Below are 23,877 nucleotides of genomic sequence, written 5' to 3'. Positions count from 1 at the left end.
CGTAGGATGTGTTATGTCGGCCAAGTTTATGCCTGCAAGCCAAAACCTTGATGCTGCCACGTCTTATTCATGGTTGACACCACCCCCAACCCAACTGCTTGTGGGAAGACCCTCATGGAAGCAATAAAAACAGTTTTGATGCTGATTTCGAATGACGTGTTTCTAGTGTGGTGTGGAGGCCAATGAATCGTAATGGTGAGTGAAGCTAAACTCTGTAATTGCATTCAGTCCATTGGCATTGGATTATACTGTACTATATATACTGGACTTAACAAGGTATTCAGTTCACTGTGCCCACAGTTCTTTTACTGCTTTCAGAAACTCAGCTGAGCTTTAATAGAGTAAGACCTTTCCATTATTGACAGTTTGAGGTCATTGATTTTTGATTCTCTTGCTGAATTGAAAGCATTAATAAACAGTTTTTTGCTAGGTTTAACTCTAGTGGGAATAGTAAGCAATATTTAAGGGTCTCAAATGCTTAAATTGAGTGAGGTCATGGAAGATCTAAAGAGTTTTTTTTGACAGAATTTATGCAGCATTATTCATGACCAATCGGGGCAAACCTGGAAATGTCAAAGAATTTTAAATCTGTGATTTGTCCGGTATGAATTTGTTACAAATTTAAAATAGAGAACATTTCTGTTTTTTTCTTTCCCTCTGGAATTCTCTAGAGGTTTTCTTTGTGCATCTATTTCTGTGACTAGTAATCATAAAGAAATGGAACAAATCATAGTCAAGAACAAATCATGGTCAAATCGTTCACTGGTCAAGAGCGATGGGAACTCTGGCTTGTGTGTTTGTCTTCTGTTTCCACACCGAAGTTGAGGTTGGTCAGAGAAATATGAAGAGTTTAGGCATGTTTAGTGTGTTCAACTTTGTTTTTGAACTGATTTGGGCTCCTACTGATTCTAAGTTGGCAAGCATTCTGGAAAAAACATCTCTGATTGGCTGGTGATGATGCTGGCAGATGGTCTTCATTTGTCTTTCTTTTCCCCCCTATTTTCTGCTTCTATCCAGCAAAGCAATTAAAAATGGAGCACACACTTTAAAGACTTTAAAGATCTGTGTGATTTTGCCTGTGGAACATTTCAGTACAATGACAGATGCTGCAGTATGTCTAGCAGGTGCCTACTAACCAAAAACCCACACATTTGCAAGTCTGAAGAGCATTGTCTGGCAGCCGTTAAAACTAGTTGAAGACTTCAAGCTTCTGATATTAAAAAAATCACTTTACCTCCGGTTGGACGGCCTCCAAACCATTCACTAAAGCTCATGTTGGATGAAATTATTTCAGTTTAATGATGAAATCTAGAAGCCACATGGCTGCTTCCTGTAGGAATGAATTGTTGGTTAATATTCCATTATTGGGGTTATTGCATTTATGATTACTGGTTATGTTTGTTTTATCAGAGGAACCTTTTTGGCTTTTTTCCCTGCCTGTCTTACTTAATCACATCAAGATTTGGCAGATTTGTAGTGTGCTAAATCATGCAAGAAGGGGGAAAATATGATATATTGTGTAATAATACAAGTGCACACCATATAAAAGTTGCTCTCTGATGGTTGAATATTCTATGAGACTCTTCAAAAATGAGTAAATGATTCAATTTGATCAAATTGTACCACCACAAAATTATCCAATTCAGACTACATACATCATTAGAACAAAAAATGGCAGGCAGGCTGCTGTTTCTCTATGCTGTTTTTTTTCTAGTTTAGAGAGCATCTCATAAACTATCAATGGTCAAAAAAAAAAACTGTTTGGTGGATGAAATCTATTGTGATATAGCAGCTGAAAACAGATATATACAATCATAAACATAAACCAAGAGATTTCAGTGCCACATTTCTAGTGAAAACCCAAAGTGTTGTGTAAATGATGCCATTTGGGGCAATTAGTTTTCATTCACAATCTACCAACCTGAGTGAATGTAGCTTGTAAATGTGTTTTGTTATTCAGTTCTTTGTTTGAGCAGTGTAGATCATACTTTGGAGGCACAGCTGACGGCTTAATGGGTCTTGTTTGGTTGATTTAGTGCAGACATTACTGTATCTCACCTTTGGGTTTGATACTGTACCGTGACTGTTTAGTCAGTCCATTTGTATGTGTTTAACAGAGAAATATAGCAACACATGGAAGTACACACACAAAATGGAATTACTATGCCATTCCGAAATGGTTGCATGAGCGTGTTCGGCTGTTAAACAGGGTTGTTTTTCCGAACAATTCCATCTGGCTATTCCAGTGCCTTTCCAAGCAGAAATTGCTGGCCGTGTAGCCCCTGAGCACATCTTGACTCACTCACTCTCAGCATGCAACTTCACTTAGAATTTCATTTCCATTCGTTTGATGGCAGGCCAGCTGTAGATGTGTCTGAACGAGTCAGCAGAACATTCCGGAATATAGAGGTGGATGATATGTTGGGTGCATGTGCATTGGCTGGAGATGAGAATAGGATGTGCCATCAATCAGCTCGATTTTCTTCTGGATTTCAATTAGCGTAATGAACCCTTCTTAAATGATAGCGTCAGTGTTTTTAAAACACCTGTCAGAGGAGCTTAGAATTTATGAGTGTCCATTTCCTCCAAACACACTATCATTTCCTGTTTTTGCAATTAGCCAGATTGTAAATCTATTTTTTATTCTCAGGTAGGAGGAAAGGTTTATAGCGATTTCTCTAGGGACTACACTGTCAATTTTCTAGTTCTAGATGTACTATTATTTGCCAGTATTCCTCGAAAAAAGAGAAAGTAATTAACAAACGAATAATTTCTTTCTATATTTTCTGAAACGCTTTGAATCAAAAGTTATTATTTACAGTATATATAAAAGGCAGTATATCCACATGATTTGTCATTATGTTGTTATTAGTTCTGTACTCTTTAACAATCTCTGTTTGTATGTTAAATCATAAGACTATACTAGGACCTGTCAGATATGCTTATGCAGAATATAATTTTTTTTTGGTAAATATTAGATTTATTTTGGTCTGTCAGTTTGTCTTCTTCAGATGTGTCAATATGTCCATGTGCTTCTCTGAAAAGGCGTACAAAATTACAAACTTACGGAGATGAGTCATTAATGATTCATGATATTGACCAGCAAACGTTATGGCTCACAGATGCATCGACTCTTTCTTTACAGATTTTTTCTTTTTTTTCAAATCAAATGCATGCTTCAGTGAACTGTTCCAAATTAGGACTGTCCTTTAGGAGAACAGGCACATGGTAACATGCAAAGACATCAGTTGAATTTTGTTTGTTGTTCATGGCACCCTACTGGGATGTGCTGACCATGCCAGTGGCTTGGCATTTCCTTGTAGCAGGTGAAAGCCAGAGCTGGTCTGCCGTCTGCTACATGCTGAACAGATCTCGAAACCCAGCTGGAAGCTGCTTTCCCTCATTATCTCAATGAGCTGGAGTATCATTATGTAATGAACTAGTTTGAGGGTCTGAGGACAAAGTTGACACATTAAAATGACAGTGTTTTATGCTCATAATACACCATCTCATGCTGGTTGTTCAAGGAAACCACTTTGTTCTTTGTCTGATGGGATCTAGTTTATATAGCCACATTATTTATGTGCATATAGGCTCAAAAATCAATTACTGCAAAAGAAAAAGCTTGCAAATGATACAGTCAGAACATCTAGACTTTAAAAGGTGCATAGCAGTATTTTAGAGTAGTAACATGTAGTATGTTATTGTTGCTAAAAACATGCTGTTTCTAGGGTATTTTATTATTATTATTATTTATTATTATTTATTTTTTCGTGGTTTCTAAGGTGTTGCTACAGGTATTTAGTATTTCTGTATTTTTTTGTAGTTTATATATATATAAATACACACATTATCCACCTAGCTGAAATTTTTAATTTGATCACTTTGAAAAGTACTAGCACACCACTTAATAGTCTGCACTAAATATCTTTCACCTTAATTTCTCCATTACATTTCCCCATTAAATCTTTCTCTTAATGCTTATGGTAGACTCATAGAACTCATAGTTCTGTCAAATTGGCTAGATAGTTTAAGAGTCTCTCTGCTTTTGCACCATGACACTCAACATCCCTTTCTCAAAGGCACAGAGAAAGATGTGAACCCTGTCAGCAGATACAAAGCTGCACCGCTGCACTGTCACCTGCAGATACAAGCTTCAGACTGTGAGAACGAGAGAAAGACAAAAGAGAGGAAGAAGAAGAAAGGAAAAAGAAAATGGGTCGTAGACAAAGGGCTTCAAGCGGTGTAGGGCTGCGAAACGTCTTTATCACCACACAAAAGGGATTATTTGAGGAATGCTTCGTAGTTGAAAAATGTGTTAATTGCAGAGTCCTAGACACTAGTCTGCCACATTTTTGTCCCCCATTTTATCTGCGGTTATAACAGAATATGCAAATAGTGGCGCAGTGTGCATATTGCATTCAAATGAGTGACAGGAAGGTTGAAGGGTGGGATCACGCTTCACTTTAGAAGCTCCTGGATCTCCCGCTGCGGCAGGGGAAGTGTTTCATCAGCGTGTTGAGCAGCGATGCAGCAGGTGCATGGGGGAGGGATCCATCTGCAGGACCTCAAGGGATGGCAGGGTAGGTTAGAGAGCAAGCGGGGTTGTTTTCAGAGTCGATTTACTCTCCCTGATTACCACATGCTTCAGTCAGGCGGCCCACCTCTGCGAACCCCTCCAGCTCTGTGCCTCCTGTGCACGTGTGTTGCACTTAATAGACTGTGTTTCACACATGGGACGGTTAAAGATCGGAGGGGTTGGGGGGTTGTACCTGCACACAGATGCACTCTAGGCCCCAGGCATTTATTTAGGGGGGTGCATGTGTATGTGTGGCTGATGAACAGGTGGGGTCTCTCTTGAGACCCCCGGTCTCATTAAAAGCTGCAGAGAGGAAATGAAACGCATGTACGTCTGAACCTCCCACCAGACGGGCCTGTACAACAGCTGAAAGGGAGAGCTGTACCCCCCGCAGCTCCACAGGGAGATGCAACAGACCGGATTAGAGGGGGCATGAATGAACCCAGCAGTCTTCCTATTATGTAATAGACCCCCATGTCTGCTCTTTCCCCCCAACCCCCGGCCTCAGGCCCCGATGCTTTGACCGTTTTGTGGCAACTGAGCATGCTCTGGCTCTTGAATGAGAGGAACCCTGTATCCTGTATTGATTAGCTTTGTTAAGTATGTATAAAATCAATACCAGAACCAAAATACTGGTAACACTGATGCATAATCATTTCCACAGCTGCTCCAGGAGTAATACTGGATATGCGGTTTGATTGCAGGGTTTTGGTGATTTCTCACCGACATTATGGTCTGATTGCCGCACAGAATTCAGAGTTCATGAGTTTGAATTAAATACTGTCCATCTATCCATTTATCCATCTGTCGTTCTATCACTTGGTCATTCTAGATATTGTTCTGCCAATCTAGATATCATTCTCTCATTTTAGATATTATATTGTTCTGTCACTCTATCCTTCTGTCATTCTATCTATTATTGTATCTGTTGTCTTGTCTATCATTCTATAATTCTATAAGTCATCTATCAGTCTAGATTTAGTTAAATCGGTGTAGATATCATTCTGTTGTTCTGTCTGTCACTCTGTCCTTCTGTTTGTCGTTCTGTTGTTTTGTTGTTCTAACATTCTGTCTGTCATTCAATATATCATTCTGTCTGTCGTTAGCACTAGATATTGTTCTTTCGATCTATATCATTATGTCATTCTGCCGTATCGGCCGCTGTGTCCTTCTGTATGTCACTCTGCATATCCGTTTGTTGTTTTATCCATTGTTCTATTTGTCATTGTATTGTCTTTCTTTCATTCTATCAATCGTTCTGTCGATTTATCATTTAATATGTAATTTCACCATTCTGTTGTTCGCTCCATGTCATTATATCTATCATTCTTTAGTAATATACTATCGTCCTATCATTCTAGATATTTTTCTAGATATCCGCTTTTCTAAATCTGCCATTCTATCTACACCAAAATTTTAATTGCAGTTCCGCATCTCTCATTTTAAGTTCAGTATTTGAACTGGAATTAAGGCAGCATAGTTAATTTAATTCTGAATTGCACTCAACCCAATTAGCACTCAATTATAGGTTTTCTAAAGGGGCATTTACACTTTTCATTGAGGTCATCTGTCAACACATTCATCCAACAAGACTTTTTGACAACTGTGTGGTATATGTCTGCTTGTTGCATTAAGAAAAAGTGGTATGTCAGTTAAAAAACATTTAAACTGATAACTTAAAAAAAAAAAAAAAACTCATGGTCCCTGCAATCTGTTCCATTCCCTTGCAATCTAGCATGGTTTTGGATGCAAGAACAAGTTCTGTGTGTATTCCCCCAAAGGCTTTTGACTCATAGCACTGCCTCTCCATAGTTGACCTTTTAGCTGTCTTTACCCACAGTTACAGGAAATACCTTATTTTGTAATCTGTTATAGCACGATAGAGACTCCAGCTTTCATTTTTATTCCTAAATGGATATTCACCCATATTATTAAGCCAATGTCCTCTAGAAACCCATTTAGGATGGCTTTTCCCCACCTGGTCCCCATCAAATGTGCCAGTCTGTAGACATTTTGCAGCCATTCTCCACATTTCAACATGCTGTATAATTACTATGGCTAGTCAGCCTGGGACATTACATTTTTGGCAATACGTTATTGTTCAAGACATGACAGGAAAAGGGAATGTGTGAGCGTGTGTCAATTATCAGGATTAAATGAATAATGAACATAATTATCAGTCCTACGCTGACCACCTTTCCTCCCCAGTGTATTGGTATATTCATTATCTGTGGCATTTCCTTATTCATGATTCCACTGTGAGAGGAATGATGTAGTTAATGATAAAGTCAGAGGTGAAAGGATTGAATTTTCCCGGTGCTAAAGAGCGGATTAGAGCAGTGAAATCATTTACTAGGTGGGAAAACCGGCCTCTGAAGATACATTATGGTTAAACTAGAATATAAAAAGATGATATATGTGACCAGACCAAGCCATTGTATATTTGATTATACAGTCATCAACATTTTCTTAGTCTTGGGGGATTGGTTGTTTGGTTGATTTAGTGTGAGAGAAAGCATTTTATTTCATTGTGTCGGTCTGTTTTAATTATGCTTATCCTGTTGTTCCAGGCGCTGTGGATATATTAAAGCAAAGCAGGACCCAGAGGAAGAGAAAATGCAGTTTCAGCATGGACGAGGTAATGCACACAGGTTTTTTTTTTGGTCTTGGAAAAGAGCTAAAATCTTTTAAGAGTAATCAGCAAAATATTGGGCACAACTTTTTAAGATGTCTAATGTAGTGCAATCAAAGAACATAGTTTGAGAAATGTCATCAAATCAGTGTAGTATTTTTTCTGGCCAGTCAGATGGTGAACATGGTGGCTGGATGGTTGAATAAAGAAATTGCATGTTTTTCCAGCAAATTGTTGGTTAGTGAACAGATGCTTTTGATGGATCTGTTGATGTCTCTGATCGCATTAGTCGCTTAATGTGTGTTTTGTCTAATGACACTTTTCCTGCCTGCCAAAGACAATGTTTAATGAGGTTAAAAATGCGGCACTGCCCTTTTTTTAGGAAAATGGATGGGTTAGTCTAGGTAACTAAAGTGACTGGAAACAATCCGACTGTTATCCACACTCCGTCCGTGTTCTTGCATTGCAGTCAAACTTCCCGAAACCCGCACATACATTCACCCGCATACGTACGAGGACCCCAATCAGGCGGTGCGAGACTTCGCCAAAGAGATCGAAGTTTCCAACATAAGGATTGAAAGAGTTATTGGGGCCGGTAAGTCAAAATGAATCACTCAAGAACATGCCCTACTTGTGTAAACCACCTGGACAGCTCTCCAGGTATTGTAATGAAATGAAATTAGGGATTGAGTTTAAATTCAATTAGTTGACAGGCCCTTGCTTGACTCCCAGGTGAGTTTGGAGAGGTCTGCAGTGGGTGTCTGAGGCTGCCCAGTAAGAGGGAGATCCAGGTGGCCATCAAGAGTCTGAAAGCCGGATATTCAGAGCAACAGAGACGTGACTTTCTGAGTGAGGCTAGCATCATGGGCCAATTCGACCATCCCAACATCATTCGACTGGAGGGAGTCGTCACCAGATGTAAGCATTTACATTCAGAACACATTTGAACATCTAACTTCCATTGCTGGGAATAGTTTGTACCGCCTGTGTTTTCCACAAAGAGATAATGGACTTTACAATCTTATCTTCAACAAAAACAAAATAGCACGTTTCATGAATATTAATTGGTTTACTAATGTATGACAATATTTATGTCAGTGATTTTCTGCCCTACTTAGATACAAATGTGCTATGACTATATGCCTTTGAATTTGCTTTTATTGCTTTGAATTATCACTCTAGCTGTTAAGATAATGTCTTCGGAAAGGTCACAGATAACTTATCATGGTGAGAGTTGGCTTAAATAGTTTGAAGTAAAGAGAAAAATAACTGATTTGTGGATTTTATAAAGGCATATTTGGTCTGTATTAGCTCTATCTGATTGCTTGTATCACCATTCCTGAGAATCTGAAATTGATGTGCACTGCTCGTTGATAATGAAGATGCTGATATTGGCTGTGATTAGAATAGCGTTACTGAACCTTACCTGAATTTGCCAGCTTATTGAGAATGATGTTACCATTGTGTTCATTTCAAGGCTACTATTGTCTTTGTGTTTAAAAAAAGCAGGATCTTGCAACAGGTGTTTTGGTCACTATTGAGTGTTAATTTCCTCTGCTGATCTCACTTATGATTTTTTCCCTCCTTCAAGCCTCCGTGGATTAGACTGACAGGCTCTATAACAAAAGGATCATCCATATTCATGCCAGCTGCACGAATATCGATTATACAAACATGTAATTGGATGTGAGTTTTTGGAGGGATCATGAATATTCAGTGTCAGAATTATTAACATTAATCCTCTCGACATTTCCTCCCAGTTCCTCGTACTCATGGAAAATGCTAATGGTGGCCTTTAGTTTGATTCAGTTCAAATAGTTATTATTAATGTTGGCAGTACAGCTTTTCCTCTCTTATTAATTAAAAGTACAGTGATTTTCTAATTGTTTTAATTCTGTGCTGTTGCAACATAATTATGAGGTTATGACAAATATGTCAGTGAAAGGCATTCATTATTGTAGGCATGGATTTTCCAAAGGCACACAGAATTCCTTTAGCCCTCATAACGTCTCTCGTTAATACATTTTATGGCAAGATGAATATTTTACATGGACATAGGAATTAAAAAACAAAAGCATTTGTTTACCTGTTAACCCTAACTGTATTGCACATACTCCCTAATTTAGAAGAATCCTGATTCGTAAACAAGCGAATAAGAATACAAACAAGATGTGTGAATGTGCATTTGGAAAGCTGAATGAGAACCTTTTCTGTGCACATATGTAATCAAACTTTAGCGAGTGAAGCTCACTGAAACACAGACTATGTATCTTCCATATTGCTCTTTCTGGCAAGTAATATAACACACGTGTGTCGGTTTGCGGACGTGTCCTTGCCTGCCGCTGATTGGGTTAGATATGATAGCCGGAGTAATTTCACAGGTCACAGATCAGCCCGATGGTGTCGGGGATGGGGATAGGAGAGGTCAGTGACCCTTCAGCACTGCATTACTGAAGCAGCTGTCAATCCAGCCCCCTCCTCGTATGCACAGACTAATCACAGCGCTGATGGAGCTGAGCAGAGATGCATTAAAGAGGCTGAAGAGTGTTTATGCTGCCTGATGGAGCGCCGGCGAGAAAGACAAAGAGTTTTGTGGTGTAATATGAAAAGCATCTGTCACATAACACAGCTTTCAGAGGGGCGCTCTATCATTACCACCTCAGACGGCAAAAAATTAGACCGTGATTGAGCTTTTTGTAATGCAAATGTGTCAGAAGCTCAGAGAATGGAATCAGAATAGACCTTAATGCCCCATTCATTTCTTTATTCCCATCTTTACAAAAACACAGAGCTGTCATCATCTCTATTATAAACCCATTGTGCATCTAACCATCAGATTAGCGGACTGCAGTCTGCTGTCTGATAACGTTCGCCAACCTCGGCTCTATTTTCAGGTTCATTCCAGCTGAGTCCTCAAGAAAAGTTTTTCTTTGTGCCATCAACAATAGATAAGAGGATGTCTTTTCTAAATCATTGAAAGTATTGCTTTGTTCAGAGTAGTGTGTGCTTTTAAGCTAGAGCATTACTTGTTTAGAGCCTTTATCCTCTGATATTTCATAACAAATTGCTGTCATTTCATCAAATGTCACCAAAGTATGTGATTACAGATGATGCACAGAGTACATACAATACTGGAGCTGCAGGACTTTTAATTAGGGGTGTAACGATACGCGTATTCGTATTGAACCGTTCGGTACGAGGCTTTCGGTTCGGTACGCGGTACGCATTATGTACCGAACGGTTCGTTGGACTAATTAATTATATTTGGAAAAAAAAAGAGAAATATAATGATATGCGTTCAACAAGGTAGCCCAATAACCAAAACAACGTAACAGGCAATGTCCCTGACACTCCCGAAGAAGAAAAAAACACCAACTTATAGTTATATGTTTATGTTAGGCTACTCAGTCAGGCGCTCGCTCACTCAGTACGCGCTGAAGGCTCGTTGCAAAATGGCCAATGCGTTTAACAGACCAGAAATAGAACATCCTCCAATAACCAACAGGTCTGGTGTTTGGGTGCAATTTGGATTCCCTTTAAGCTATAATGGTGATGGCAAGAGAGTGGTGGATAAAAAAACAACGTTATGTCGCATCTGCTACATGACAATAGGGTACACCAGCGGGAATAAAAAAAAAAAAAAAAAAAAAAAACACCAGCGGGAATACTTGAAACATGTCAACTCATTTACGCCGACATCACCTTATTGTGTCAGTATCTGGGAAAAGACGAAAAAAAGGAGAAACATACACGCAACAAACTATCCCCCGCAGCATTTAGACACCGGTACACCATTATAGCTTACAGGGAATCCAAAGTGCACCCAAACACCAGACCTGTTGGTTATTGGAGGATCTTCTATTTCTGGTCTGTTAAACGCATTGGCCATTTTGCAACGAGACTTCAGCGCGTGCTGAGTGAGCGAACGCCTTAGATGCACATATCGTGCCCAAAAACACATGGAAAACGCTAGTTGCGCTGCTTTCTCCTCCTTTCCAAATCGCTCGGGCAGAAGCGCCCCTGAAGGCGTCTGTCTTTGCTAAGCAACAATGACGTGCTCTCTCCATGAGACGCGGAAATTTCAGCAAAGGATAAATGGATTTGCAGCTCTAAAAATCACTTGCAGTAGCTCTGCTACTAAATTTATTTCAAAATTGCAATCCATATACAACTATGATCAGCTGTTCCTTCATCTTGGCTGAGCTTTCAACGTTGTTATGGGAAAAGATGAAGCTGATTGGTTAGTTCTTGTCACATGACCCGCGGTGCGCTTGCGGCATTCTGAAAAGTTGAGATATTTTTACATTTGCAGTATCTAAAACGTACCGAACCGAACCGTGACATCAGTGTATCGTATCGAACCGAACCGTGAATTTTGTGAACCGTTACACCCCTACTTTTAATGTCACTGTCCCATTATTCACTGTGTAACTTGTATTAAGGCAACTCTTGCATTGTGGTCGCTTGAATATACAGCTATACGTTCAAAATTGGCTCAATGGCTAGAGTGCAGAAATGCACATCTGTTTGATCTAATGCGAACAGCAGCAATGCCTGGGAGATGTTGCGGATTATGTTTGCATGCGCTCTATATTTCAGTTCTGGTGGCCAAACAATTGTAGGTTGAGGCAGGTAGGCCGCGTCATCCAGCTAGCTAAGTGTCAAAGTAATTTGTCCCACGTTGATTAGCTAATGAACAATCCTTTCAGATATCCTTCGCCACGCTTGTCGTGTGGCTTTGATTCTAAATGATGTGACCGATACATTTGTGATTTACTTACAGTGACAGCTAGGACATATATTGCAACCCCCTTTCATCTGCACCACAAATGGCAATGTCTTAGGGCTTGGTGCTATAAATAGCTTGTTAGGGTTGAATGGGGTTTTATTGGATTCAATTGGGCTTCTATTTCTTTGTGCTTTGCCGAAGTAAAGATTACAAAACCATAATGAAACCATTGACTCTTTGCTTGTAGCCTCACTCTCCAGTCTCCAGTCTGCAGACTTAAATTTTGAAATTGATAGGGCAGATGTCTTATCTTTGTCCTCAAGGTCTTCTGTTAATAATTTCTTTTCACTTGTATTGCAGCTAGAGATGTGCAAAAGTCACAACGCAGAGGCCAGTGATTTCTGCCTGTTTTCATATTGCTGTAGAAATGGTGCTTTAATTATGCATTTTTTTAATGCTTTCCATGCAAACTGTTTAACAGCTGAAGCACAATATAATAAATTACAAAAAATACATTATACCATATGAAATATAAAAAACCTCATTGATAAATTACCTCACAAATCAATTAATCAAAGGGAAAAATTGTTCATGACTCCATTTATTTATTTCTATAAATTCTTCAAATTTTTCAGATTTTTATTTCTTTTTCATTCTATTGAACATTCTATTGAATATAAAAATAAAATGAACGAAAAAAAAACGCTCAAAATATAAATTTTACAGGAACAATATATTATAATATTATTTTATTATAATAATATTATATATATATATATATATATATATATATATATATATATATATATATATATATATATATATATAACATAATAAAATAAATATGAAAAAAACGTCACAAATCAATTAATCATATAAAAAAGTTATTTAGTTAGTTATTTAGTTATCCCTAGAAAATGCAAGCATATTAATTGGACCAGCCTATTTTCTGTAAAAAAAAAAAAAAAATTCATTCAGTTTAATTTAGATTATTTTGAATCTAAAATGAATGAATTAAAATAAATATAAATACAACAATACATTTACTGGAGTAATATAATAAGAACAACAACAATAATAATAATAATAATATATTATTCATAATATATTAAATAAAAAAATATATATATTTTTTTATTACGTATAGTCATTTACATAAAAAATATCCACATGGAGCAAACTGCGTTTATGTTGTTTCCTCAATATCACAATAGTAATACCTCAAAGATAACCTCGCAGCATTCAAACCTATCACCTGTAAAGCTACGCTACAGGCTACAACATAAAGGGCTGCTTAACAGAAATGGTTAACATCTCTAGGGCTAAACGGCATCTGCGTCTGGTGCCACGAGGTGAACATTTCTGCTGTACAATACATCCATCAAGCATCTCTGATGATCAGGATGGATTAGCATGTGCTTTTCCCTGTCACATGCGAGTTGAGAAGGGGGGTCTCTCTGATTGACAGCGTGTTATTTGGGTGGAATCAAGGGAGAATTTTAATTACTTTCAGGAACGCAGGTGCGAGCTCCCCATATGGGCTTCAGGAAAGAGTTGAATACTTTTCCAATTAGCAGATCTTTACACCCCTTCATCTTCAAACCCCACCACCCCCAGGGCAATTAATCACCACACCCCCTAAAATCCTCCCCCCTCACTTGCCCCCCCCACCCCCTTCATCATCCTCCCTCCTAAAGGAACTCATTACCATTTTAGGTATTTCTGGACAAAGATATTCTCAGTGGACAGCTCACTCTAATTATCTGCCTGACTGTTATTGAGAGCCTTGATTAGGGGCTGTCACTATGAGTAACAGGCAGTAGGTAGAGGCGAACGAAAACAGGAACGAGGGTCTGTGATGTCGCGGCGAGTGGGGGAGGTGTCCACTCTCTTTATCTGCATGTTTTTCTCTGTCATCTTGGAAATTAATTAAATATAGGACACAAAAGTGCCAGCCTCTTCCTGCCTCTCTGCTGTGTCTTTTCTTTTTCGCCTGTGAAAAAATAATAAATGTCTTTCTCTTGCTTCTGCTTTCTCTCTCTCTCTTTCTCTCCCTCTCTCTCTCTCTTTTCCACAAAATTTCACACTTCCCATTTTGTCTCCTCTTTGTCTCCCCTAGGTAAGCCTGTGATGATAGTAACAGAGTACATGGAAAATGGATCTCTGGACACTTTTTTGAAGGTGAGCATACTCTATTTTGCTGCGAATAATGGAGGCCAATTTGCACCAAAGGAAATGCTGTGAATATCACAGGAACACAAAGCAGTCATATGACTCCACAACTTGCATGTTTACCCCTCTCTATGCCTGGTTCTTCTTCGTGTCCCTCAGCTTGTGTTTTGTTTCCCAGTTTAGCCCACCATGGTTTATGCTGGTTTGGATTATTATGTTCGCAAGCAAATCTTATCTGGTGGAGATAGTCGACCAGCATTGTCTTTCTTGATAATGCCAGTTGACTTGCTGGTCAAGCTAGTTTAGAAGCTTTGAGATACTAGCCACAAAAGGTTTATCAGGCTTTGTGATGGCAAATTAGTGTGTAGCTGATATGCAAAAAATTTTTACTCTCTTAGAAAAATAGTAAGAGTGGCATTATAAAGATATATTATTTCATTTTTTTTACATTATTATACTACAGTCAAAGCAAAATGTTGCTTTAAAACTAAATAAAAACTACAGAAATATTTTAAAACTAATAAAAACTGTGATTTCATTATATTTTAAATAAAAGAAAATCATTAATAGTCCTATGATTTCTGACCAATCTTTTACAAGCAGAATGAAGTGATAATAATATCGAATTTCATACATATCTTAAAGTATCATGATTTTATTACATTAAAATATTCAATTAATCTAATTGCATACACATAATATACATAATTTAAACATATTGACATACATAATAGGTATAAATTGAAAACCCCTGCTCTAACAAACCAGCATCCCATTATTACCCGAATATTACCATCCAAACATATTTAACAATCAAAACATTACGTTTTCTTGCCAACAGGGTATAATGTAACATCATAATTTGGTTAATTGGTTACTTACTTGCCATTGGTTGCATAAAAGCCTGAATGATTATACAGTGATTGCAGTTAATAGCTCTTGCCCTGTAACATGTGAGCAACACTATTAATTAGAGAGCCAATGAATTATGAATTACTCACGAGACACATTCGAACATGATCGACTGTGCCAGGATCCACAGAAGTTGAACAAGGCCACAGGGATGAGAATTTGACACGTGAATTCATCTTTTTGTGTAGAAACATGATGGGCAGTTCACGGTGATCCAGCTGGTGGGAATGATGCGTGGGATAGCCGCGGGGATGCAGTACCTCTCAGAGATGAACTATGTGCACCGGGATTTGGCGGCACGGAACATTCTGGTGAATGGAAACCTGGTGTGTAAAGTGTCTGACTTCGGGCTGTCGCGTGTGTTAGAGGACGATCCCGAGGCGGCATACACCACACGGGTGAGAGATCGTGCTTTTGCTCTGGATGTTTGGTCTCCAGTCTCATTTTAACTAGATTTACTGTGCAACAGTTTTGTTATATGTTAAGCTGGTTCAGCTTTTTGTTTAAAATAAATATGATTTGATTGTGGAGGGGAAAAAATCAGACACAATCTTGCTGACCTGTAGTCTGGAAATGAGGTCACACAGGACTGTCACAACAGCTGTCCAGACTGATGGATGGCTAAACATCTACTCAGTGTGGGTGTGTGCCTTTCCCTGCCTGTGAATGCATTTGTACATGGTTTTGCTGGAAGATATGTATAAAAAAATTTAAAATAAAGGTTGGACCAGCATTCTAGCAAAGCCTTTTTCAATTGAAAGGAAGGACTGCTTTTACTGCAGCTGCCAATATTGAGTTTTGCAATTATGCCCAGTTATGTTTCAACAAGTGGTTTGTCTCCTCTTTAATTGTCCAAACATTCATGTTTCATATGTGTCCTCTGATGTCACTGTGGCATACTAATAATCAGTAGTTTTGGGCAAGGTACTTGCTAGCTAAGCTCACAGTTAGCTAAGCTAAGCTAAATGCTACCTTTTAGCAAAAGTAGCTACAACATACAGTACTGTACATTTCAAAAATAGCTTGCTATTAAGCAGTTCCACAACTTAAGATAATAAAATAGCTTCACTACTGTAAAGCTGCATTATTTAAAAAATAGCAGTGCTAGCTCGTTAGCAGCAGCTAATAGCTTGCTAATAGTTTTGTAGTGATGCTGCTTCAGAGAATTGCTAATCAATTTTTATTTTATTTTTTTTTGCTGTTTTTTAGGGGGGTAAGATACCCATTCGATGGACAGCCCCTGAGGCCATAACCTACAGGAAGTTCACTTCAGCCAGTGATGTGTGGAGTTATGGCATTGTCATGTGGGAGGTGATATCCTATGGGGAACGACCGTATTGGGAAATGTCCAATCAGGACGTGAGTAAATTCTGATTATTATGTGCATTATGCATTATTATTTTCCGTAATTTTCCTGCTCAAAGATCTCACAGTAAACAGAAAATGAGAGTTTTTAGAATTAATTTTGTGGTGTATAACCGAACGGCAACATCCCACTCTCTCTCGTGAAGCCCATAAGGAAGTGACTAAAACTGTAATAAACCGACTGGCGGCTTGAATCTGGCTGCAAAAGGGAGTCAGTCCCATAGACTGCCCATGTTAAAATGCCCAACTTTACAGCAGAGAAATCATGTTTACAGCCTGATGCACAAAATTATTTTGGTCTATATAGCTAATTTTACCCTTCATGACAACTGTGAGGGGGGTGAATTTTTTTTTTATAACTCATCCGTTTAAATTATATTAAGCCTTAAAGTTCTGCATAATTTAGGGGCGTTTTAAAGTTTTCATTTTTGTTTAAGTTTTAGGCCAAATTTTTTTTTGCTTTATGTTTATTTTGGTTTTATTAATTTTAGTACTTCAGCCATATTTATTACAGTTAGTTGCCAAGGAAGTCTTTCTCATTTTCTTTTAAATCTTTTTGGATTTTTTTATCTAATATTTATATCTTATTTTATTTAAGCTTTATTTTCAAATAATAGTTTTAATTTTAGTTAACCGTAACAACTGTTAACCATTGCCACTGGCTACTTTATTTTTTAAACTTTAGAATCCTCACTGATTTATAATAAAAGCACTCTGCCAGAACACTTCACTGGGACTGGAATAAAAAAAAAAATACTTAAAAAGGTAAAAAGATTAAATGCATCTGGAGGGTGAACATTTTCAGATTTCAATTCACAGGCCTCTTTAAAAGAGGGAATTTGAATCAGTGTTAGTGGGTTCTTGGCAGATTTTCCACACCAGAAACTCTTTTTATTTATTTATTATCACCTTAGGAAGAGATCTTTGCTTGGGATTTGGAAAGAGACTGCTTGGGAAAGAGATTGAGACAATTGGGAATGATTCGAACCTGTATACCCAACATTTTAAAATTGAACGCAAAAACATTTGCAAGTTCCATTCAAGGCATAAACCACAAAATCCATCCGTCTTCCTTCCCTTGCCATTGTAATAGGAAATGGAGCGTTTCGACGGTTACAGTCTTCCAGGCAAGAGTTAAGATAATACGAATGTTTACATCAAGCTTGTTTATTCCTTCCCTTACGGCGGTATCATTTCATAAAAGGGACTAAATTAAACTGCTCTCCTCTTGCGCTAACAAAGACGGTCTGACCCGAAATCTCATTCTCACGGTCACAGATGGGTAAAAAAATGAATTAATCCAACCTCACAAAAAAGCTAAATGCATTAAATGAGAGAATGAATCTGCTCCATATTCATGAAGCGTAGACGCTGCTAATGTATGATTTTTAATGTGAAATCTTCTTCCCTCCAGGTGATAAAAGCTGTAGATGAAGGCTACAGACTACCAGCTCCAATGGACTGTCCGGTGGTGCTTCACCAGCTCATGCTAGACTGCTGGGAAAAGAACCGCAGTGATCGACCAAAATTCGGGCAGATTGTCAGTTCCCTGGACAGGCTGATCCGGAACCCAAGCTGCATGAAGCAGCTGGCCAACACTTCAGCCTGGTAAGCCAAATGCCCTTCGCAGATTAGATCTGAATTCAATAGAGGTGATCCGCTGGGATGTGTGTGGCAGTTTGCAATATATAGTTCATGAAGTGTGTTATGATGTTGCTCAGGTGTGTGCTTAAATTTTTTTTTTTTTGCAGTAATCCAATAAATTCGAAATAAATGAAACGGATATCCAACTAATCTAGATTGAAGCCAGATGTACGTCAATATGAACCTCTTCCTTCCAGTGCATGTTTCTCTTAGTTAGGAGAGGGGTTTGCGGTAGTCTTGGCTGATATCTGATTGTCTATCCCTCTGCCACATTTTGAGGGTTGCTAAATAGGCAGATGGGCTCTGGATTGTTTAGCCAGTGCTGGCCACAGTTAAAGCAGAATGTGCAAACTAAATTTTCTCACAAACCACTGGGAAAACTCTGCTTTAGTGCCCTTAATATTAAATAAAAAAGGTTTAAATCTAAATTACTCAGGATTGTGTGTTGTAGTGGAGGCTATGCAACTGAGAGGGAAGAGAGTGACAGAGTCATGATTTGGGACAATCTGCCTAGCTTCTGGATTTGGAAAGCCTAACGTGTCCAGGCAATGATAAGCTTTTGATAAGCTGACACAAACATGCACATACTTGAATGCATTAAAAAAAGCGAGGTTCTTTACCGTTACCAAACTGTGTTTGTAAGTGCTCACATCTTTGAAACACTTACTCTGAAACTGCAAAATCTAAATTGAATTTTACCAAAACACAACATCAAATGGATATAAACATCACAGACCAATGCAGAATGCTTTCTTCATGACAATTCTGACAATTGCAATACTAGATGTGAAATGACATGGTTATGAAAGACCGTTTTTCTGACTGCACTTCCTGCTCCAACCATAGGGAGGACCCAGTGACTCCTGAGGCGGGAGTCAGCACGGTGGAAGACTGGCTGGACTTGATTAAAATGGGTCAGTACAAGGAACACTTTTCCAGCGCCGGCTATGTCACCTTGGACTCAGTTTTGTACGTCAGCACCAGGTAAATAAAAGCTACACTAATTCAAAAGACACTTGAATGTGTTCTCAATGGTGTATTATCTGATATATTATATGCATACTAAGAATCAAACTGAGAGTTTACAAACTGCGGTATACAGAGCTCCAAAAAGTAGAATGGCATTCCAAACATACCATACAATGTTGGAAACCGAATACTTGAATAGATTGTACACTGCCTACAATAAAAACAAAATGCAAACCCGTATGAAATATACAGTGTTAATTGGTGTAAACAATATTGTTATGACGTGCCCTCATTACTTGGCATGTTTAATTCAGCAAGTTGCATCCAGTTATATTATAGAAAATAAACATGATGGGTTTGCATTTACATCCAAATACATGTAAGGATTATTTTGCAATCAAAATGAGTCCCCAAAGAAGTTTCATTTGCATTTCTCATGGCATTATGGCAGTACAATATCCCACAGGCATTAGTATGCAACAGTAGTATGCTTAAATGTCACATGACCTCATGAGTTCAACTTAAATTACTATATTTGTATAATATAATAACAAATAAATTATATATAATTATTATAGTAGTATAGCATTCCAAATATACCAGCTATGTCGCAAAACTGAATGTTATTAACTGCATATTATGCACTGCCTACTACTTCAAAACAGTATGCAGTACTAGTGTTTGCTTGTAAGTTTTGTGTAAAAATTTGTGTCAAGCAATAATGGAATGCATTGCATTGTAATACCATATTTGTGCTCTAAAAATCTACACACAGTACATAGTTAACACACCGAATACTGTAAAAATAGTATGAGTGGTATGCTATTATGAACATAACCACCCTATGTTAAAGCATCTGATTCTGTAACTTTCCTTTCTCTCACAGTGAACTGGATAAGATGGGCGTAGCACTGGCAGGCCATCAGAAAAAGATCTTGTCTAGTATCCAGTGTCTTCAGGCACACCACGGGACACAGGTTCAGGTATAGCGCGCCACCTCAATGTCCTCAAACCTGTTCTGCTTCCACCGAGGAGGAGATCGGGAGCATTCTTGCCACATGGAAGCGTCTTGCTGCAAAATGACTCTGTTTTATCTCTCTACCAGCACTGAAGTTCATCAGCCCTACAGGAGAATGGGCTGGTACCTTCCCCTTTGTGATCAGCATCCAGAAAGGCAGTAGATCGCTGCGGATGTCCGAGATTGTGGACTGTGGCTGTCTATCGATCCAAGTGAAGTAAGGACAAGAATCAACACCATGTGACATCACAGCACTGTGAACATCTCGCTTCACTCCTCTTTGTACAGAAGACCTTGAGAAGAAACACAGACTGTGTTTTGTGAATCTTTGAACTGTTCTGAGAGCGATACTAGTAGGATCATCTTCAATTAATGTGAACTGCGAGGATGAGGAAAGCTTCAGCGAGATGTCCTTGCATCTTGTGTATGTGGAAATATTTTTGAAACGTTCAGCTTCGTCTTTAGGAGGCAATGAAGCACTGACCTCTCTTTCGCACATACGCACACATTTAAACGCTACATAGAAGGGCCCCTCCTTGACCGGCTCCCATCAAGCCCTTTTTTCAAGCGTCTTTGGAATACGTTAATTCCACCGTGGAGATCCTAGATTTTAGAGTGCCCACGCTTGTCATTTTTGACAAGTTCTGACATCCAATGTGCAGCAACAGAGAAACGAGAGACATTTAAGGAATGAAGAGCAATTGTTGCTTCACAAACAAAGACCTGACAGCATGATGATGTCATGAAAGGGGCAGATGTCGTCCTTCCTTCACACTGGCAGCAGCTTTCAGTCGTCTTTTTCAACACGTCGATGTGGAGCCGCTTCATCTGATGTGCTTTTCCTTCTAATTTCATTGCCTATTTAAAGTAATTTTGCCTCATTACATGCATTTCATCAAAAAACATGAGCGTCGTTTTTGGAAGGAGGAACGATATGTGTTGAGCTTTTTATGAGGGAGACTTCATTCCTAAATCATCCTGGTGTTGATGGCGCTGCACTCAGTGGACTGTTGAACCTATATTTGTGTTGGACCTCATTTAGCATAGATTTCTGGTGCTTACCGAGTGTTTGGTACAGTTAGATTAAATTTCCATATGATCTGATAACAGAACGGAGGAGCTTAAACATTTTAGCATAAACTTTCCATGTCATTTCATGCACCATGTTCACAATCCCATGTAAAAAGGTGTCCGCAACAGATGCTGGTGCTGTAAAAATAGCTTCATCCTCTATTTTCTGGTTTCTCGCCCCAAGTATCTTGGCAGTTCTTTGCTCTGCGCTTGGAAACGTGATTGAAGAAGAAAGGATTCTATTGCAGTAGAAATTGAGACGTTGTACAGTGTTGGTTATTGTATTTGTACAGTAATGACTTGAAGGTTTTTGTCAGTTGTAAATTAAGACAAGGTGGTGACTCTTATTTTAACCTTCAACTCTAGCTTTGGATAGATGAGAATTGTGAGGCTGTCGAATGTAATGGATAATTTAGCTTTAAAGTGTTGGGGAAAGCTAAGCATTCTCAGGATTGTTGTTTGTCACTGATACACGATTTCAAGATGGCAGCAGATCAGACAGAACCACCAACTGGGTTCTGTTTTCTACGGATACACTTCCTGTTTGATGCCTTTCAGTTTCATTGTTCTTATTTATGTTTTGTCATTCATTCAAGTCCTTCATTTTTGTCTCGTTTTCCAGTAAAATATATCTAAACATCAGAATTGCTTTTAACACTGGTTTTCCGTAATATTACTTATTTTTCTGTTATGAATCTAAAATAAATGTGTGGGTTTTATGCTTAAAAAGAAAACATTTTGTCAGTTAGGTACAAACACTGTTCAAAAGTTTGAGATCAGTTAGATATTATACTATTTTCATCAAGGATGTATTAAATGAATCAAATGTGACCATAAAGACATTTAATAAGTATTTTGTGACACTGAAGATTGGAGTAATGGCTGCTGAAAAGAGGAATAAATGACATTTTAAAATATATTCAAAAAGAAATGGTTATAATACATTCTAACAATATTTCACAATATCGCTGTTTTTATTGATCCAATAAATGTGACCTTGGTGAGCAGAAGAGACTTTTTTTCTAAAAAATATGATCTGCCCCAAACTTTTTGAACTTTCTGAAGAACATTTTATTGGAAAACAAGACCGCAAACCGATTTAGGTGAAACTGTATTGATTTAATAAGAAGAACTTGAGCACTCTGGGTAAGGAAAAAACTAAATAAAAGATCAAGCAGGTTTTTTTTTTTTTTTTTTTTACATTATTTATAATGTTGGCAAACATTTTCTAAGTGATGCAGAAGAAACAAAAACAGTGTTATCCTCTCATTCTGTGAACTCTTATGGGAAAATGTTCCTTTGGCTCATTTAATTGAAACAATAATGAAGAATGTTTATTTCTTCAGAATATTTATTGATGAAAGTCAAGGTTATAATTGTAATAATTGGCACATCTGCTCTCCTTTTGGTAATTCTTAATTAGGAGCTATTCCTAATGGTCAAATTACTGAAACGTGTGCCTGTTCCGATTTGTAATTTCCCATGCGGCAACAATAACAGCGAATAATTTAATGAGGCGTTGCAAAAAGCATCTTCCGACCCAAAACAATAAACTTTTGAATTCTTGGAGTGATTTCAGTTCTCATCTATCATATTTTTAGCTGATAGTCATCTATTGACACAAACATGCACAAAAACACTCAATGCAGTAAATGATGTCTTGAAGCATTTTTGACATTCCTTTTGATTTTTAGAAACAATAAATGCCAGTTATTGTTTCATTTTGTGAAGTACTGTTATTATACTCAATAATATCATGCATACTTTGGTCTGGGAGTTTACACAGCCCACACTACTTGTTACTTGGTTACCTGCACATTGCATCAGGACCTGGGTTAGACATTTTTAGCCAAGAAAGTGACAAATGCCAGGTTTGAATATCAGCAGTAAGACGGGAGAATAAATGTATGTCACTCAGTGGTCGAGATGTGTAGTGCTGATTGAAAAATAGTAATAATGTGTCTGGAAGTCATGAATTAAACTGTAGGAGGCCACTCTCTTGAGGCCAAAAGATTCAGTATTACAAAATCATTGGATGGTTTTGAAGTCAGACTCTGTAACTCACTCTGTACCAATCAGGACTGTTGTTTTGTTGTATGGGTAACTGCACAGTGCATTTTATAATTAAATCATATCTGGTGTACATGCGTTGAAGTGTACACTTTGCCACCCACTTCTAAACTGGAGTACTTCAGCCCTGAGTGCAAAAAGCTTCTCTGGCTTGCACATCGTTAGTAATGGATACATGATCAGATAACTCCAATAAAAAGGTCACTGAGTCATTGACTTAACAAACCAGGTCCTCGGTCAGTACCTGAAGATGTTACCTCTAATTTTCGGTGTATCATTTCTTTTGGATTTTCAGCATTGTTCTCATTTGTGTACCGGTTTGGTTATTATTTCATAAAGTTGTATGCATTTTAAACATTGTGTCTAATAAATATGTTAATATTTTTAGCCTTTTGTTTTCATAATTGTCTGCTACAAAATGAATGTGAAATTAGTTATTTATTAGTTTGTGTGTGTGTGTGTGTATTAGCCATTTATTCTTAATAAATATTAAACTTTTTTAAGTGCTTGTTTTAAAGTATAAAACAGCAGATTGTTTAAAGATTATAAATTATGAATAAATTGTTAAAAAAATTACATGACGCAAACTGAAATTAGTTATTAACTTTAATCTTGCTTACATCACACTTTTAAAATGATTGAAAGTGAAAGTGACATGACATTCAGCCAAGTACGGTGACCCATACTCAGAATTCATGCTCTACATTTAACCCATC

General features: G+C 37.9%; 1 protein-coding gene across 1 annotated transcript in view; it reads left to right on the top strand.

Annotated features, from left to right (window-relative positions):
* The window catches only part of LOC127946348 (ephrin type-A receptor 3), a 59,678-nt gene extending 36,130 nt beyond the window's left edge, over window positions 1-23,548 (top strand). The window contains exons 9-18 of the mRNA XM_052542862.1: window positions 7,150-7,217; window positions 7,681-7,806; window positions 7,944-8,129; window positions 14,060-14,121; window positions 15,213-15,422; window positions 16,234-16,383; window positions 17,804-17,997; window positions 18,880-19,017; window positions 19,889-19,985; window positions 20,108-23,548. Coding sequence (XP_052398822.1) covers window positions 7,150-7,217; window positions 7,681-7,806; window positions 7,944-8,129; window positions 14,060-14,121; window positions 15,213-15,422; window positions 16,234-16,383; window positions 17,804-17,997; window positions 18,880-19,017; window positions 19,889-19,985; window positions 20,108-20,113 — 1,237 coding nt within the window. The 3' untranslated portion in view covers window positions 20,114-23,548. The remainder of the gene's footprint in view (window positions 1-7,149; window positions 7,218-7,680; window positions 7,807-7,943; window positions 8,130-14,059; window positions 14,122-15,212; window positions 15,423-16,233; window positions 16,384-17,803; window positions 17,998-18,879; window positions 19,018-19,888; window positions 19,986-20,107) is intronic.
* The last annotated feature ends 329 nt before the right edge of the window (window positions 23,549-23,877 follow it).

This window comes from Carassius gibelio, chromosome A24 (assembly GCF_023724105.1).
Source record: "Carassius gibelio isolate Cgi1373 ecotype wild population from Czech Republic chromosome A24, carGib1.2-hapl.c, whole genome shotgun sequence".
Taxonomy (NCBI): Eukaryota; Metazoa; Chordata; class Actinopteri; order Cypriniformes; family Cyprinidae; genus Carassius; species Carassius gibelio.
The sequence above is the reverse complement of the archived record's forward strand: the minus strand, read 5'-3'. Positions and strand labels throughout refer to the sequence as shown.